Source organism: Heptranchias perlo, unplaced genomic scaffold (genome assembly GCF_035084215.1).
Source record: "Heptranchias perlo isolate sHepPer1 unplaced genomic scaffold, sHepPer1.hap1 HAP1_SCAFFOLD_260, whole genome shotgun sequence".
Lineage (NCBI taxonomy): Eukaryota > Metazoa > Chordata > Chondrichthyes > Hexanchiformes > Hexanchidae > Heptranchias > Heptranchias perlo.
The window spans coordinates 160,427-176,500 of record NW_027139272.1 but is presented as its reverse complement, the minus strand read 5'-3'; the positions used below and the strand labels follow the sequence as shown (position 1 = coordinate 176,500).

The following is a 16,074-nucleotide window of genomic DNA, read 5'->3' as shown; positions in this document are numbered from 1 at the left end:
CCCACTGTCCCACTCTCTCCCCATAGCCCTGTATCAATCCCAAACTAATCCCACTGCCCCACTCTCCCTCCATAGCCCTGTATCAATCCCAAACTAATCCCACTGCCCCACTCTCCCCCCATAGCCCTGTATCAATCCGAAACTAATCCCACTGTCCCACTCTCCCTCCATAGCCCTGTATCAATCCCAAACTAATCCCACTGCCCCACTCTCCCCCCATAGCCCTGTATCAATCCGAAACTAATCCCACTGCCCCACTCTCCCTCCATAGTCCTGTATCAATCCCAAACTAATCCCACTGCCCCACTCTCCCTCCATAGCCCTGTATCAATCCCAAACTAATCCCACTGCCCCACTCTCCCCCCATAGCCCTGTATCAATCCCAAACTAATCCCACTGCCCCACTCTCCCCCCATAACCCTGTATCAATCCAAAACTAATCTCACTGTCCCACTCTCCCCCCATAGCCCTGTATCAATCCGAAACTAATCCCACTGTCCCACTCTCTCCCCATAGCCCTGTATCAATCCCAAACTAATCCCACTGCCCCACTCTCCCTCCATAGCCCTGTATCAATCCCAAACTAATCCCACTGCCCCACTCTCCCTCCATAGTCCTGTATCAATCCCAAACTAATCCCACTGCCCCACTCTCCCTCCATAGCCCTGTATCAATCCCAAACTAATCCCACTGCCCCACTCTCCCCCCATAGCCCTGTATCAATCCCAAACTAATCCCACTGCCCCACTCTCCCCCCATAACCCTGTATCAATCCAAAACTAATCTCACTGTCCCACTCTCTCCCCATAGCCCTGTATCAATCCTAAACCAATCCCTTGGCCCTGCTCTATCCCCAGGGCCCTGTAGCTGGTACTTGGGGTGGGGATCCCCTGTCAGTACATGGCCGGTGGGGTGGTCCGCACCCCTGGGGTCTCCCTGTCTTTTGTCCGCCACATTCCCGGGGCCATGTCAACCCTCTCCACTTTGACCGATTTTCACTGCTCCCTTCCCCCTCTGTTATTCTGCTGTCACCATTTCCACCTCCTCTGCCCACATTTGTCCAATTATCACCTCCTTTTGCCATTTAACCACTCCTGCTCCCCGCCCTACCACAGACCTTCCCTTTTGTTCTTTCCCTTTTGCCTGATTGCACTTGTTTAAAAGCTGTTCACCTCTCCTCTCGACAGTCTCTGTCCACAGTCTGAGTCACAGAACCAGTTGCACAACTCAGTTCTGATGAAAGGTCATCGACCTGAAACGTTAACTCTGTTTCTTTCTCCACAGATGCTGCCTGACCTGCTGAGTATTTCATAGTCGTATCATAGTATAGTTCAGCACAGAAGGAAGTCATTCAGCCCATCGTGCCTGTGCTAGCTCTTTGAAAGAGCGATCCAATTAGTCCCACTCCCCTGTGTTTTCCCTATAGCCCTGTAAATCTTTCCCCTTCAAGTATTTATCCAATTCCCATTTGAAAGTTACTATTGAATCTGCTTCCACCGCCCTTTCAGGCAGTGCATTCCAGATCAGAACAATTCGCTGCGTAAAAAAATGTTTCCTCATCTCCCCTCTGATTCTTTTGCCATTAACCTTAAAACTGTGTCCTCTGGTTACTGACCCCTCTACCACTGCAAACAGTTTCTGCTTATTTACTCTGTCAAAACAATTCATGATTTTGAACACCTCGATCAAATCTCTCCATAACCACCTTTGCTCAAAGGAGAACAACCCCAGTTTCTCCAGTCGCTCGAGCATTATCTGTTTTTATGTCTGATTTCCCCCAACCGCAGTATTTTGCTTTCGAGCTGGCCACAGAACTCGGCGGGGAAAGTACGGAGAGACGCAGAAATGGTTTCTTTTCTGAATGACTTGGAAACAGAGGCCGGAGAGGGTGTGAACGAAGATGGGCCTGAGCTGGTAATTCCCAAAGTTAGAGAGCAACTGTGCGTTCTGCCTCGATACATCGAGGCAATAGGTCGCGAAAGGTTTGTTGAATTCTACGTGCAGGGAGGGAGAGGGCGAAGGTTTGATGATTTCCAATCCCCGCCAAACTAGAACTGACTTCGCAACATTAAAAAAACTCCCGAGACGGGAGCATTTTCCATCACTTTTTAAGATGCTCTCCTGCCTTCAGCCTTCAGCAAGATGTTGGAAGAAATCCAGACAAATAAAAATTGTTGTGCACCAGACCAGCCTTCATTTTTGTTGCTTCCCGCTTGATAAAAATTTCCGTTTCATCGCAATTTGCGAGGTTGTCCCAAACGATTGCAACTAAGCAGGTTCCACTGTATCATTCTGGGGAATCTGCACTGCACCCCCTCCAAGGCCAATATATCCTTCCTGAGCTGCAGTGTCCACAACACAAGATAGTACTCCAGATGGGGACTAACCAGAGCTCTGGACAACAATATTGCACATTAGCCTGAGAGGGGGAGGTGTGCGAGGGGTTAAATCATCCAAAACACTCATTTTACAGATATTTGATACATATTTATTATGCTGGTAAGCAATGGTTAATTCAAGTAACCTGCTCTAATCCACCGGACTTTGAAACTGTTTGTAGGCAGTATTGAGCATCCCATAATTAAACAGCTTGAAGCAAGGTCACAGTTAGTGAGCTCGAGGCCAAACACAGTCTGAATGAGACCTTCCACTCTCCGGGATTCTTACCCCATTCCCCTCACCCCGAGCCCCTCACCCTCCCCTCACCCAGAACCCCTCACCCTGAACCCCACACCCTGAGCCCCTCACCCTGAACCCCTCACCCCGAGCCCCTCACCCTCCCCTCACCCTGAGCCCCTCACCCTGAGCCCCACACCCTGAGCCCCTCACCCTGAACCCCTCACCCCGAGCCCCTCACTCTGAACCCCTCACCCTGAACCCCTCACCTTCCCTTCACCCCTCACCTTCCCCTCACCCCTCACCTTCCCCTCACCCCTCACCTTCCCTTCACCCCTCACCTTCCCTTCACCCCTCACCTTCCCTTCACCCCTCACCTTCCCCTCACCCCTCACCTTCCCTTCACCCCTCACCTTCCCCTCACCCTGAACCCCTCACCCCTCACCTTCCCCTCACCCTGAACCCCGCACCTGTGCACAAATTGGCTGCTGCATTTGCCGACAGCAGTGACGACACGTTAAAAAGTATTTCATTTTCTGTGAGGCGCTTTGGAACATCCTGAGGTCATGAAAGGTGCTTTAAATAAATGCAAGTTCTTTTTCTGTCCTTCTTTCGAACATGTTCTCTTGTTGCTTGTGTCAGAAGCTTCCTGGCTGCAATGTCTCCTGTGAAGGTTGTACCTCTTGGCAGCAGTCAACGAGTTGGGAGAGTTGAAGCTGAGAAACTATGGTTTATATAATGTGGGGCAGAAATCCATCTCGAGCGGAAGCGTGAAACGGGGGGTATGGCCAACGGAACCCAATATCGGGCCAGGTGTATGACGGGCAGTATAGCCAATGGCACCCAATATCGGGCCGGGCGTATAATGGGCGGTATAGCCAACGGAACCCAATATCGGGCCAGGTGTATGACGGGCAGTATAGCCAATGGAACCCAATATCGGGCCGGGCGTATAACAGGCGGCATAGCCAATGGAACCCAATATCGGGCCGGGCGTATAACGGGCGGTATAGCCAACGGAACCCAATATCGGGCCGGGCGTATAACGGGCAGTATAGCCAATGGAACCCAATATCGGGCCGGGTGTATAACGGGTGGCATAGCCAACGGAACCCAATATCGGGCCGGGTGTATAACGGGCGGTATAGCCAATGGAACCCAATATCGGGCCGGGCGTATAACGGGTGGCTGATGCGCTGCCGCCCAAGTTGGATTTCTACTCCTGCGTCTGGTGACGTTTCAGGAGACGAGGTGAAGTCCTTCTCACACGCCCAGCATTTGGAGAGCTCCTCCCCTCAGAGGGCGCGCCGATCCCGCGAGAGGTCGGAGGGGTAACCGAGTGACCGGAGGCGGGTGGGGGAGGGGTCGAACCGGACCTCGCCGCACGGCGCCGGAACAGCTGCGACCGCCGGCTGAAGGCCCGCCGAGGCCACTCTGAGTGGATGCGCTCGTGGACCAGGAGGGCCGTCGAGCGGAGGAAGGCCTTCCCGCACATCGAGCACTTGTAGGCCTTGTCCCCGCTGTGCAGGCGCTGGTGGTTCAGGAAGCTGTAGGCGCGGGCGAAGGCCTGGTCGCACAGCGTGCACTTGTAGGGCCGCTCGCCGGTGTGGACGCGCCGGTGGACGGTGAGGCTGTACGGCCGGGAGAAGCTCTTCCCGCACACCGAGCACAGGTGCTGCTTCGGTGGGCGGGGGGAGGAAGAGGAGGAAGGTGAAGGGTCCCCGTTGGGACCAGGGGTCTTCGCCTGGGCCGGAGATCTGTCGGAGCTTTCCCCGGAGTGGCAGCACCTGTGCGTGGAGAAGGGTGACAGGTGGCTGTACATCTTGGCGCAAATGGGGCACTTGTAGATCTTCATGCCGGTGTGGACCCGCTGGTGCATCAGTAGCGAGGAGGAGCGGACGAAGCTCATGGGGCAGGCCAAGCAGCGGTAGGGCTTCTCCCTCATGTGGATGCGCTGGTGGACCAGCTGGTCGGAGGAGCGGGCAAAGGCCTTGTGGCACACCGGGCAGGCGAAGGGCTTCTCGCCAGTGTGGAGACGCTGGTGCTGGCGCATGGCGTAGAGCCAGGCGAAGGTCTTGTGGCACACGGGGCAGGTGAAGGGCTTGTCACCGGAGTGTACCCGCTGGTGCTGGCGCAGGCCGGAGGGCTGGGCAAAGGCCTTGCCGCAGGTCGGGCACTGGAACTGCTTCTGCCCCAGGTGGATGTAGCGGTGGATCTTGAGGTTGGAGGGGCGGCTGAACATCTTCCCGCAGTCGGGACACTGCACCCTCTTGTCCCCCCGGGGGGCGCGCTCGCCCCCTGGCAGGTCGGAGGGCGGGGAAACAGCGGTTTGCGGATCCATTCTCCCTCCTGCCCTTGCGACGAGGAACAAGACTCCGCACTTTGGGGGGAGGCGAGGGTGGAAAATGAGCAACAGGAGACTCCGCACAAAGGACGAGGCAGCGAGGGCAGTGGATCTCAGGCAAAGCACGCTGCCCAAATCCTAGGCACGAAAGAGCCCCTCCTCCGGATGCATTTCCCTTGCTGAAGATCAGAGGAGGACGAGTTCAACAGGACAACTCAATTGCCAGGCAATGCCAATGCTCCACCCCCCACACTGGGTCCGGGCTAGTTGGACAAGGCAGGAGAACGTCTCTTCGTTGTCAACAGCTGCCCCTCTCCAAATCCAACCAATACCGACACCTTGCACGGACTGTCTCGGAGAACGGGTGGCTTTTCCATCCCACCCCTCACCAAGGGGGCTCAGCTGGGTCCTTCGACTCCTCGAGTCTCCTCCAAAACTGAGAAACAAATGAAACAAATGAACACTTTAGGAAGGATGTCAAGGCCTTGGAGAGGGCGCAGAGGAGGTTTGACGAGAATGGTACCAGGGATGCGGGGCTGTCCAGAGGTTGGGGTTGTTCTCCTCAGGGCAGAGAAGGTGAAGGGGAGATTTGGTGGAGGTGTTCAAAATTATGCAGGGTTTTGATCGAGCAAATAAGGAGAAACCGTTTCCACTGGCAGAAGGGTCGCAGGTTTAAGATAACTGGCAAAAGAACCAGAGGCGACATGAGGAAATATATTTTCATGCAGCGAGTTGTTCTGATCTGCAATGCACTGCCTGAAAGGGTGGTGGAAGCAGATTGCTTTTCAAAAGGGAATTGGATAAATACATGAAGGGGGGAAATTTGCAGGGGAGTGGGACTAATTGGATAGCTCTTTCAAAGAGCCAGTACAGGCACGATGGGACGAACGGCCTCCTTCTGCTCTGTATCAATCTATGATTCTATATCTTTATCTGCTGCCAAGGCAACTGTACACTATGGGATATTGATGGGTAAGTCACACCCCCGTGTACGGTGCCCGGGGAGAACTCCCCTGCTCTTCTTCGAAATAGTGCCGTGGAATCTTTTACGTTCAACTGAGAGCGCAGACGGGGTCTCGGATTAATGCCTCATCTGAAACACAGCACCTCTGACAGTGTAGCACTCCCTCAGGACTGCCCCTCCGACAATGCAGCACTCCCTCAGTACTGCCCCTCCGACAGTGCAGCACTCCCTCAGGACTGCCCCTCCGACAGTGTAGCGCTCCCTCAGTACTGCCCCTCCGACAGTGCAGCACTCCCTCAGTACTGCCCCTCCGACAGTGCAGTGCTCCCTCAGCACTGTCCCTCAGAAAGTACAGCGCTCCCTCAGTACTGCCCCTCCGACAATGCAGCACTCCCTCAGTACTGCCCCTCCGACAGTGCAGCACTCCCTCAGGACTGCCCCTCCGACAGTGTAGCGCTCCCTCAGTACTGCCCCTCCGACAGTGCAGCACTCCCTCAGTACTGCCCCTCCGACAGTGCAGCACTCCCTCAGGACTGCCCCTCCGACAGTGTAGCGCTCCCTCAGTACTGCCCCTCCGACAGTGCAGCACTCCCTCAGTACTGCCCCTCCGACAGTGCAGTGCTCCCTCAGCACTGTCCCTCAGAAAGTACAGCGCTCCCTCAGTACTGCCCCTCCCACAGTGCAGCGCTCCCTCAGTACTGCCCCTCCCACAGTACAGCACTCCCTCAGTCCTGCCCCTCCGACAGTGCAGCGCTCCCTCAGTACTGCCCCTCAGACAGTGCAGCGCTCCCTCAGTCCTGCACTGGAGTGTGAGCCAGGATTATCTGGTCAAGTGTCTGGAGTGGGAGTTGAACTGATAACCTCGGACTCAGGTGTGAGTGCGCTCCCCACAGAGAGACGGCTTCATCAAAGCGATTCTGGACTCTGTGTCCACCACTGGTTTTGAAAAGGGGATTTCTCAATAACTCGCTGCATGAAAAAAGTCCCTTTATTCTTTTCTGATTGATATTAAGTTTGCGCCCTTTTTTCAAAAGTCTAAAATTTAAGTTTCTCTCATCTCTCCTCCGAGCTCATCCCATTCAGACCAGGATCAGTCTCTTTGTAGCTTTTAATGCAACTTTATCTTGGCTGTGATCTCACCCACTCCCTCCCCCTGCCTTCCTTCACTCTCTCACTCTCACATGCACACTCACTCCCCCCTCTCCCTCCCTCCCTCCCACTCTCACATACACACTCACTCCCCCCTCTCCCTCCCTCCCTCCCACTCTCACATACACACTCACTCCCCCCTCTCCCTCCCTCCCTCCCACTCTCACACACACACTCACTCCCCCCTCTCCCTCCCTCCCTCCCACTCTCACATACACACTCACTCCCCCCTCTCCCTCCCTCCCTCCCACACACACACCCCACTCCCCCCCTCCTCCCACCCTCCCACCACACACTCACCCCCACCACCCCCCCTCCCTCCCACCACTCCCACACACACACACACTCCCCCCCCTCCCTCCCTCCCTCCACTCTCCACACACACACTCACTCCCCCCTCACCCACCCCCCCCACCACTCTCACACACACACTCACCCCCCCCCTCCCCTCCCACCCTCCCACTCCCACACACACACTCACTCCCCCCTCTCCCTCCCTCCCTCCCACTCTCTCACACACACACTCACTCCCCCCTCTCCCTCCCTCCCTCCCACCTCACACACACACCACACCCCCCTCCTCCCCCCACTCCCCCCTCCCCTCCCCCCTCCCTCCCACTCTCTCACACACACTCACTCCCCCCTCTCCCTCCCTCCCTCCCACTCTCACACACACACTCCCTCCCCCCTCTCCCTCCCTCCCTCCCACTCTCACACACACACTCACTCCCCCCTCTCCCTCCCTCCCTCCCACTCTCACAGACACACTCACTCCCCCCTCTCCTTCCCTCCCTCCCACTCTCACATACACACTCACTCCCCCCTCTCCCTCCCTCCCTCCCACTCTCACATACACACTCACTCCCCCCTCTCCCTCCCTCCCTCCCACTCTCACACACACACTCACTCCCCCCTCTCCCTCCCTCCCTCCCACTCTCACATACACACTCACTCCCCCCTCTCCCTCCCTCCCTCCCACTCTCACAGACACACTCACTCCCCCCTCTCCCTCCCTCCCTCCCACTCTCACATACACACTCACTCCCCCCTCTCCCTCCCTCCCTCCCTCCCACTCTCACATACACTCACTCCCCCCTCTCCCTCCCTCCCTCCCTCCCACTCTCACATACACACTCACTCCCCCCTCTCCCTCCCTCCCTCCCACTCTCACAGACACACTCACTCCCCCCTCTCCCTCCCTCCCTCCCACTCTCACATACACACTCACTCCCCCCTCTCCCTCCCTCCCTCCCACTCTCACAGACACACTCACTCCCCCCTCTCCCTCCCTCCCTCCCACTCTCACATACACACTCACTCCCCCCTCTCCCTCCCTCCCTCCCTCCCACTCTCTCATACACACTCACTCCCCCCTCTCCCTCCCTCCCTCCCACTCTCTCATACACACTCACTCCCCCCTCTCCCTCCCTCCCTCCCTCCCACTCTCACACACACTCACTCCCCCCTCTCCCTCCCTCCCTCCCTCTCTCACATACACACTCACTCCCCCCTCTCCCTCCCTCCCTCCCACTCTCGCACACACACTCACTCCCCCCTCTCCCTCCCTCCCTCCCACTCTCACATACACACTCACTCCCCCCTCTCCCTCCCTCCCTCCCACTCTCACACACACACTCACTCCCCCCTCTCCCTGCCTCCCTCCCACTCTCACATACACACTCACTCCCCCCTCTCCCTCCCTCCCTCCCACTCTCACATAAACACTCACTCCCCCCTCTCCCTCCCTCCCTCCCACTCTCACATACACACTCACTCCCCCCTCTCCCTCCCTCCCTCCCTCCCACTCTCACACACACTCACTCCCCCCTCTCCCTCCCTCCCTCCCACTCTCACATACACACTCACTCCCCCCTCTCCCTCCCTCCCTCCCACTCTCACATACACACTCACTCCCCCCTCTCCCTCCCTCCCTCCCACTCTCTCATACACACTCACTCCCCCCTCTCCCTCCCTCCCTCCCACTCTCACACACACACTCACTCCCCCCTCTCCCTCCCTCCCTCCCACTCTCACACACACTCACTCCCCCCTCTCCCTCCCTCCCTCCAACTCTCTCATACACACTCACTCCCCCCTCTCCCTCCCTCCCTCCCACTCTCACATACACACTCACTCCCCCCTCTCCCTCCCTCCCTCCCACTCTCATACACACTCACTCCCCCCTCTCCCTCCCTCCCTCCCACTCTCACACACACTCACTCCCCCCTCTCCCTCCCTCCCTCCCACTCTCACATAAACACTCACTCCCCCCTCTCCCTCCCTCCCTCCCACTCTCACACACACACTCACTCCCCACTCTCCCTCCCTCCCTCCCACTCTCACACACACACTCACTCCCCCCTCTCCCTCCCTCCCTCCCACTCTCTCATACACACTCACTCCCACCTCTCCCTCCCTCCCTCCCACTCTCACATAAACACTCACTCCCCCCTCTCCCTCCCTCCCTCCCACTCTCACACACACTCACTCCCCCCTCTCCCTCCCTCCCTCCCACTCTCACATAAACACTCACTCCCCCCTCTCCCTCCCTCCCTCCCACTCTCACATACACACTCACTCCCCCCTCTCCCTCCCTCCCTCCCACTCTCACATACACACTCACTCCCCCCTCTCCCTCCCTCCCTCCCACTCTCACATACACACTCACTCCCCCCTCTCCCTCCCTCCCCCCACTCCACACACCACCCCACTCCCTCCCCTCCCCTCCCTCCCACACTCACACCACACTCACTCCCCCCCTCCCTCCCTCCCTCCCACCCACACACACACACACACACCCCCCTCTCCCCCCTCACCTCACCTCCACCCACTCTCACCCCTCACCCCCCCCTCCCTCCCACCCACACACACACCACACCCCCCCTCCCTCCCCCCACCACCCACACACACACCACCCACCCCTCCCCCTCCACCCACTCCCACCTCACACACACTCACCCCCACTCCCCCCTCCCACCCACCCACACACAACATCACTCCCCCCTCCCCTCCCACCTCCCACACTCACACACCACTCACACCCCCCCTCTCCCTCCCTCCCTCCCACTCTCACACACACACTCACCCCCCTCTCCCTCCCTCCCTCCCACTCTCACATACACACTCACTCCCCCCTCACCCTCCCTCCCTCCCACTCTCACATACACACCACTCCCCCCCTCTCCCTCCCATCCCCTCCCACTCTCACACACACACTCACTCCCCCCTCTCCCTCCCTCCCTCCCACCTCACATACACACCTCACTCCCCCTCTCCCTCCCTCCCTCCCACTCTCACATACACACTCACTCCCCCCTCTCCCTCCCTCCCTCCCACTCTCACATACACACTCACTCCCCCCTCTCCCTCCCTCCCTCCCACTCTCTCATACACACTCACTCCCCCCTCTCCCTCCCTCCCTCCCACTCTCTCATACACACTCACTCCCCCCTCTCCCTCCCTCCCTCCCACTCTCACACACACACACTCGCTCCCCCCTCTCCCTCCCTCCCTCCCACTCTCACATACACACTCACTCCCCCCTCTCCCTCCCTCCCTCCCACTCTCACACACACACTCACTCCCCCCTCTCCCTCCCTCCCTCCCACTCTCACATACACACTCACTCCCCCCTCTCCCTCCCTCCCTCTCACTCTCACATACACACTCACTCCCCCCTCTCCCTCCCTCCCTCCCACTCTCACACACACACTCACTCCCCCCTCTCCCTCCCTCCCTCCCACTCTCTCATACACACTCACTCCCCCCTCTCCCTCCCTCCCTCCCACTCTCACACACACACTCACTCCCCCCTCTCCCTCCCTCCCTCCCACTCTCACATACACACTCACTCCCCCCTCTCCCTCCCTCCCTCCCACTCTCACATACACACTCACTCCCCCCTCTCCCTCCCTCCCTCCCACTCTCACATACACACTCACTCCCCCCTCTCCCTCCCTCCCTCCCACTCTCACATACACACTCACTCCCCCCTCTCCCTCCCTCCCTCCCACTCTCACATACACACTCACTCACTCCCCCCTCTCCCTCCCTCCCTCCCACTCTCACACACACACTCACTCCCCCCTCTCCCTCCCTCCCTCCCTCCCACTCTCACATACACACTCACTCCCCCCTCTCCCTCCCTCCCTCCCACTCTCACATACACACTCACTCCCCCCTCTCCCTCCCTCCCTCCCACTCTCACACACACACTCACTCCCCCCTCTCCCTCCCTCCCTCCCACTCTCACATACACACTCACTCCCCCCTCTCCCTCCCTCCCTCTCACTCTCACATACACACTCACTCCCCCCTCTCCCTCCCTCCCTCCCACTCTCACATACACACTCACTCCCCCCTCTCCCTCCCTCCCTCCCACTCTCACATACACACTCACTCCCCCCTCTCTCTCCCTCCCTCCCACTCTCACACACACACTCACTCCCCCCTCTCCCTCCCTCCCTCCCACTCTCACATACACACTCACTCCCCCCTCTCCCTCCCTCCCTCTCACTCTCACATACACACTCACTCCCCCCTCTCCCTCCCTCCCTCCCACTCTCACATACACACTCACTCCCCCCTCTCCCTCCCTCCCTCCCACTCTCACATACACACTCACTCCCCCCTCTCCCTCCCTCCCACCCACTCTCACATACACACTCACTCCCCCTCTCCCTCCCTCCCTCCCACTCTCACATAAACACTCACTCCCCACTCTTCCTCCCTCCCTCCCGCTCTCCCTCCCTCCCTCCCGCTCTCTCTCCCTCCCTCCCTCCCTCCCGCTCTCTCTCCCTCCCTCCCTCCCACTCTCCCTCCCTCCCTCCCGCTCTCTCTCCCTCCCTCCCTCCCACTCTCTCCCTCCCCCTGCTCACACACTCACCGTCAGTCTCTCACACACACAATCTCACACTCGCTCAATCTCACAATCACATCCACTGTCACGATCTCACACTGACTCACACACACAGTCGCACACTCACTCGCACACACTCACTCACTCACTCACTCAGTCAGTCAGTCTCAGACCCTCTCCCTCTGGCCAACCGTCTCTCTCCCGCTCACCTGTCCTCCTCTCTCTCCCCCTCACCTTTCCTCCTCTCCCTCCCTCACCTGACCTCCTCTCTCTCCCCCTCACCTGTCCTCCTCCTCTCTCTCCCCCTCAGCTGTCCTCCTCTCTCTCCCCCTCACCTGTCCTCCTCTCTCTCTCCCCCTCACCTGTCCTCCTCTCTCACCCTCACCTGTCCTCCGCTCTGTCTCACCCTCACCTGTCCTCCTCTCTCTCCCCCTCACCTGGCCTTCCCTCTCTCCCCCTCACCTGTCCTCCTCTCTCTCTCCCTCACCTGTCCTCCTCTCTCTCCCCCTCACCTGTCCTCCTCTCTCTCTCCTCACCTGTCCTCCTCTCTCTCCCCCTCACCTGTCCTCCTCTCTCTCCCCCTCACCTGTCCTCCTCTCTCTCCCCCTCACCTGTCCTCCTCTCTCTCTCCTCACCTGTCCTCCTCTCTCTCTCTTCACCTGTCCTCCTCTCTCTCCCCCTCACCTGTCCTCCTCTCTCTCCCCCTCACCTGTCCTCCTCTCTCTCCCCCTCACCTGTCCTCCTCTCTCTCCCCCTCACCTGTCCTCCTCTCTCTCTCTTCACCTGTCCTCCTCTCTCTCCCCCTCAACTGTCCTCCTCTCTCTCTCCTCACCTGTCCTCCTCTCTCTCTCCTCACCTGTCCTCCTCTCTCTCCCCCTCACCTGTCCTCCTCTCTCTCCCCCTCACCTGTCCTCCTCTCTCTCCCCCTCACCTGTCCTCCTCTCTCTCCCCCTCACCTGTCCTCCTCTCTCTCCTCCTCACCTGTCCTCCTCTCTCTCCCTCACCTGTCCTCCTCTCTCTCCCCCTCACCTGTCCTCCTCTCTCCCCCTCAACTGTCCTCCTCTCTCTCCCCCTCACCTGTCCTCCTCTCTCACCCCCTCACCTGTCCTCCTCTCTCCCCCTCACCTGTCCTCCACTCTCTCCCCCTCACCTATCCTCCTCTCTCTCTCCTCAAATGTCCTCCTCTCTTTCCCCCTCACCTGTCCTCCTCTCTCTCCCCTCACCTGTCCCCCTCTCTCTCTCCTCACCTGTCCTCCTCTCTCTCCACCTCACCTGTCCTCCTCTCTCTCCCCCTCACCTGTCCTCCTCTTTCTCCCCCTCACCTGTCCTCCTCTCTCTCTCCTCACCTGTCCTCCTCTCTCTCCCCCTCACCTGTCCTCCTCTCTCTCTCCTCACCTGTCCTCCTCTCTCTCCCCCTCACCTGTCCTCCTCTCTCTCTCCTCACCTGTCCTCCTCTCTCTCCCCCTCACCTGTCCTCCTCTCTCTCTCCTCACCTGTCCTCCTCTCTCTCCCCCTCACCTGACCTCCTCCTCTCTCTCCCCCTCACCTGTCCTCCTCTCTCTCCCCCTCACCTGTCCTCCTCTCTCTCCCCCTCACCTGTCCTCCTCTCTCTCTCCTCACCTGTCCTCCACTCTCTCCCCCTCACCTGTCCTCCTCTCTCTCTCCTCACCTGTCCTCCTCTCTCACCACCTCACCTGTCCTCCTCTCTCCCCCTCACCTGTCCTCCTCTCTCTCTCCTCACCTGTCCTCCTCTCTCTCCCCCTCACCTGTCCTACTCTCTCTCTCCTCACCTGTCCTCCTCTCTCTCCCCCTCACCTGTCCTCCTCTCTCCCCCTCACCTGTCCTCCTCTCTCTCCCCCTCACCTGTCCTCCTCTCTCTCCCCCTCACCTGTCCTCCTCTCTCACCCCCTCACCTGTCCTCCTCTCTCTCCACCTCACCTGTCCTCCTCTCTCTCCCCCTCACCTGTCCTCCTCTCTCTCCCCCTCACCTGTCCCCCTCACCTTTCCTCCTCTCTCCCCCTCACCTGTCCTCCTCTCTCTCCCCCTCACCTGTCCTCCTCTCTCTCTCCCCCTCACCTGTCCTCCTCTCTCTCCCCCTCACCTGTCCTCCTCTCTCTCCCTCACCTGTCCTCCTCTCTCTCCCCCTCACCTGTCCTCCTCTCTCTCCCCCTCACCTGTCCTCCTCTCTCTCTCCCCCTCACCTGTCCTCCTCTCTCTCTCTCTCACCTGTCCTCCTCTCTCTCCCCCTCACCTGTCCTCCTCTCTCCCCCTCACCTGTCCTCCTCTCTCTCCCCCTCACCTGTCCTCCTCTCTCTCTCTCTCACCTGTCCTCCTCTCTCTCTCTCTCACCTGTCCTCCTCTCTCTCCCCCTCACCTGTCCTCTCTCTCTCCCCCTCACCTGTCCTCCTCTCTCTCCCCCTCACCTGTCCCCCTCACCTTTCCTCCTCTCTCTCCCTCACCTGTCCTCCTCTCTCTCCCCCTCACCTGTCCTCCTCTCTCTCCCCCTCACCTGTCCTCCTCTCTCTCCCCCTCACCTGTCCTCGTCTCACCAGAGTGCACCGGGGCCGCGGGCGGACCGCTTTCCGAGCCGCGCGGCCTTGTGGGTAATGACCACCGCCATTGCTGCTCCCAGACTGACCAAAACACCAGACAGACAGGGGGGAATCTCACCATCAATCACCGCTCCCAGACTGACCAAAACACCAGACAGACAGAGGGGAATCCCACCATCAATCACCGCTCCCAGACTGACCAAAACACCAGACAGACAGGGGGGAATCTCACCGTCAGTGACCGCTCCCAGACTGACCAAAACACCAGACAGACAGAGGGGAATCTCACCGTCAGTGACCGCTCCCAGACTGACCAAAACACCAGACAGACAGGGGGGAATCTCACCATCAATCACCGCTCCCAGACTGACCAAAACACCAGACAGACAGAGGGGAATCTCACCATCAGTGACCGCTCCCAGACTGACCAAAACACCAGACAGACAGGGGGGAATCTCACCATCAATCACCGCTCCCAGACTGACCAAAACACCAGACAGACAGGGGGGAATCTCACCATCAATCACCGCTCCCAGACTGACCAAAACACCAGACAGACAGGGGGGGAATCCCACCATCAGTGACCGCTCCCAGACTGACCAAAACACCAGACAGACAGGGGGGAATCTCACCATCAATCACCGCTCCCAGACTGACCAAAACACCAGACAGACAGAGGGGAATCTCACCATCAGTCACCGCTCCCAGACTGACCAAAACACCAGACAGACAGGGGGGAATCTCACCATCAATCACCGCTCCCAGACTGACCAAAACACCAGACAGACAGAGGGGAATCTCACCATCAGTCACCGCTCCCAGACTGACCAAAACACCAGACAGACAGGGGGGAATCTCACCATCAATCACCGCTCCCAGACTGACCAAAACACCAGACAGACAGAGGGGAATCTCACCATCAGTCACCGCTCCCAGACTGACCAAAACACCAGACAGACAGGGGGGAATCTCACCATCAGTCACCGCTCCCAGACTGACCAAAACACCAGACAGACAGGGGGGAATCCCACCATCAATCACCGCTCCCAGACTGACCAAAACACCAGACAGACAGGGGGGAATCTCACCATCAATCACCGCTCCCAGACTGACCAAAACACCAGACAGACAGAGGGGAATCTCACCATCAGTCACCGCTCCCAGACTGACCAAAACACCAGACAGACAGAGGGGAATCTCACCATCAATCACCGCTCCCAGACTGACCAAAACACCAGACAGACAGAGGGGAATCTCACCATCAGTGACCGCTCCCAGACTGACCAAAACACCAGACAGACAGGGGGGAATCTCACCATCAATCACCGCTCCCAGACTGACCAAAACACCAGACAGACAGGGGGGAATCTCACCATCAATCACCGCTCCCAGACTGACCAAAACACCAGACAGACAGGGGGGGAATCCCACCATCAGTGACCGCTCCCAGACTGACCAAAACACCAGACAGACAGGGGGGAATCTCACCATCAATCACCGCTCCCAGACTGACCAAAACACCAGACAGACAGGGGGGAATCTCACCACCAGTCACCGCTCCCAGACTGACCAAAACACCAGACAGACAGGG

General features: G+C 58.7%; 1 protein-coding gene across 1 annotated transcript in view; it reads right to left on the bottom strand.

Annotated features, from left to right (window-relative positions):
* Positions 1–3,714: 3,714 nt before the first annotated feature.
* The window catches only part of LOC137310529 (zinc finger protein ZFP2-like), a 28,256-nt gene continuing 15,896 nt past the window's right edge, over positions 3,715–16,074 (bottom strand). Inside the window, exon 2 of the mRNA XM_067978298.1 lies at positions 3,715–5,396. Within this exon, the coding sequence (XP_067834399.1) occupies positions 3,833–4,957 (1,125 nt within the window). The 5' untranslated portion in view covers positions 4,958–5,396 and the 3' untranslated portion in view covers positions 3,715–3,832. The remainder of the gene's footprint in view (positions 5,397–16,074) is intronic.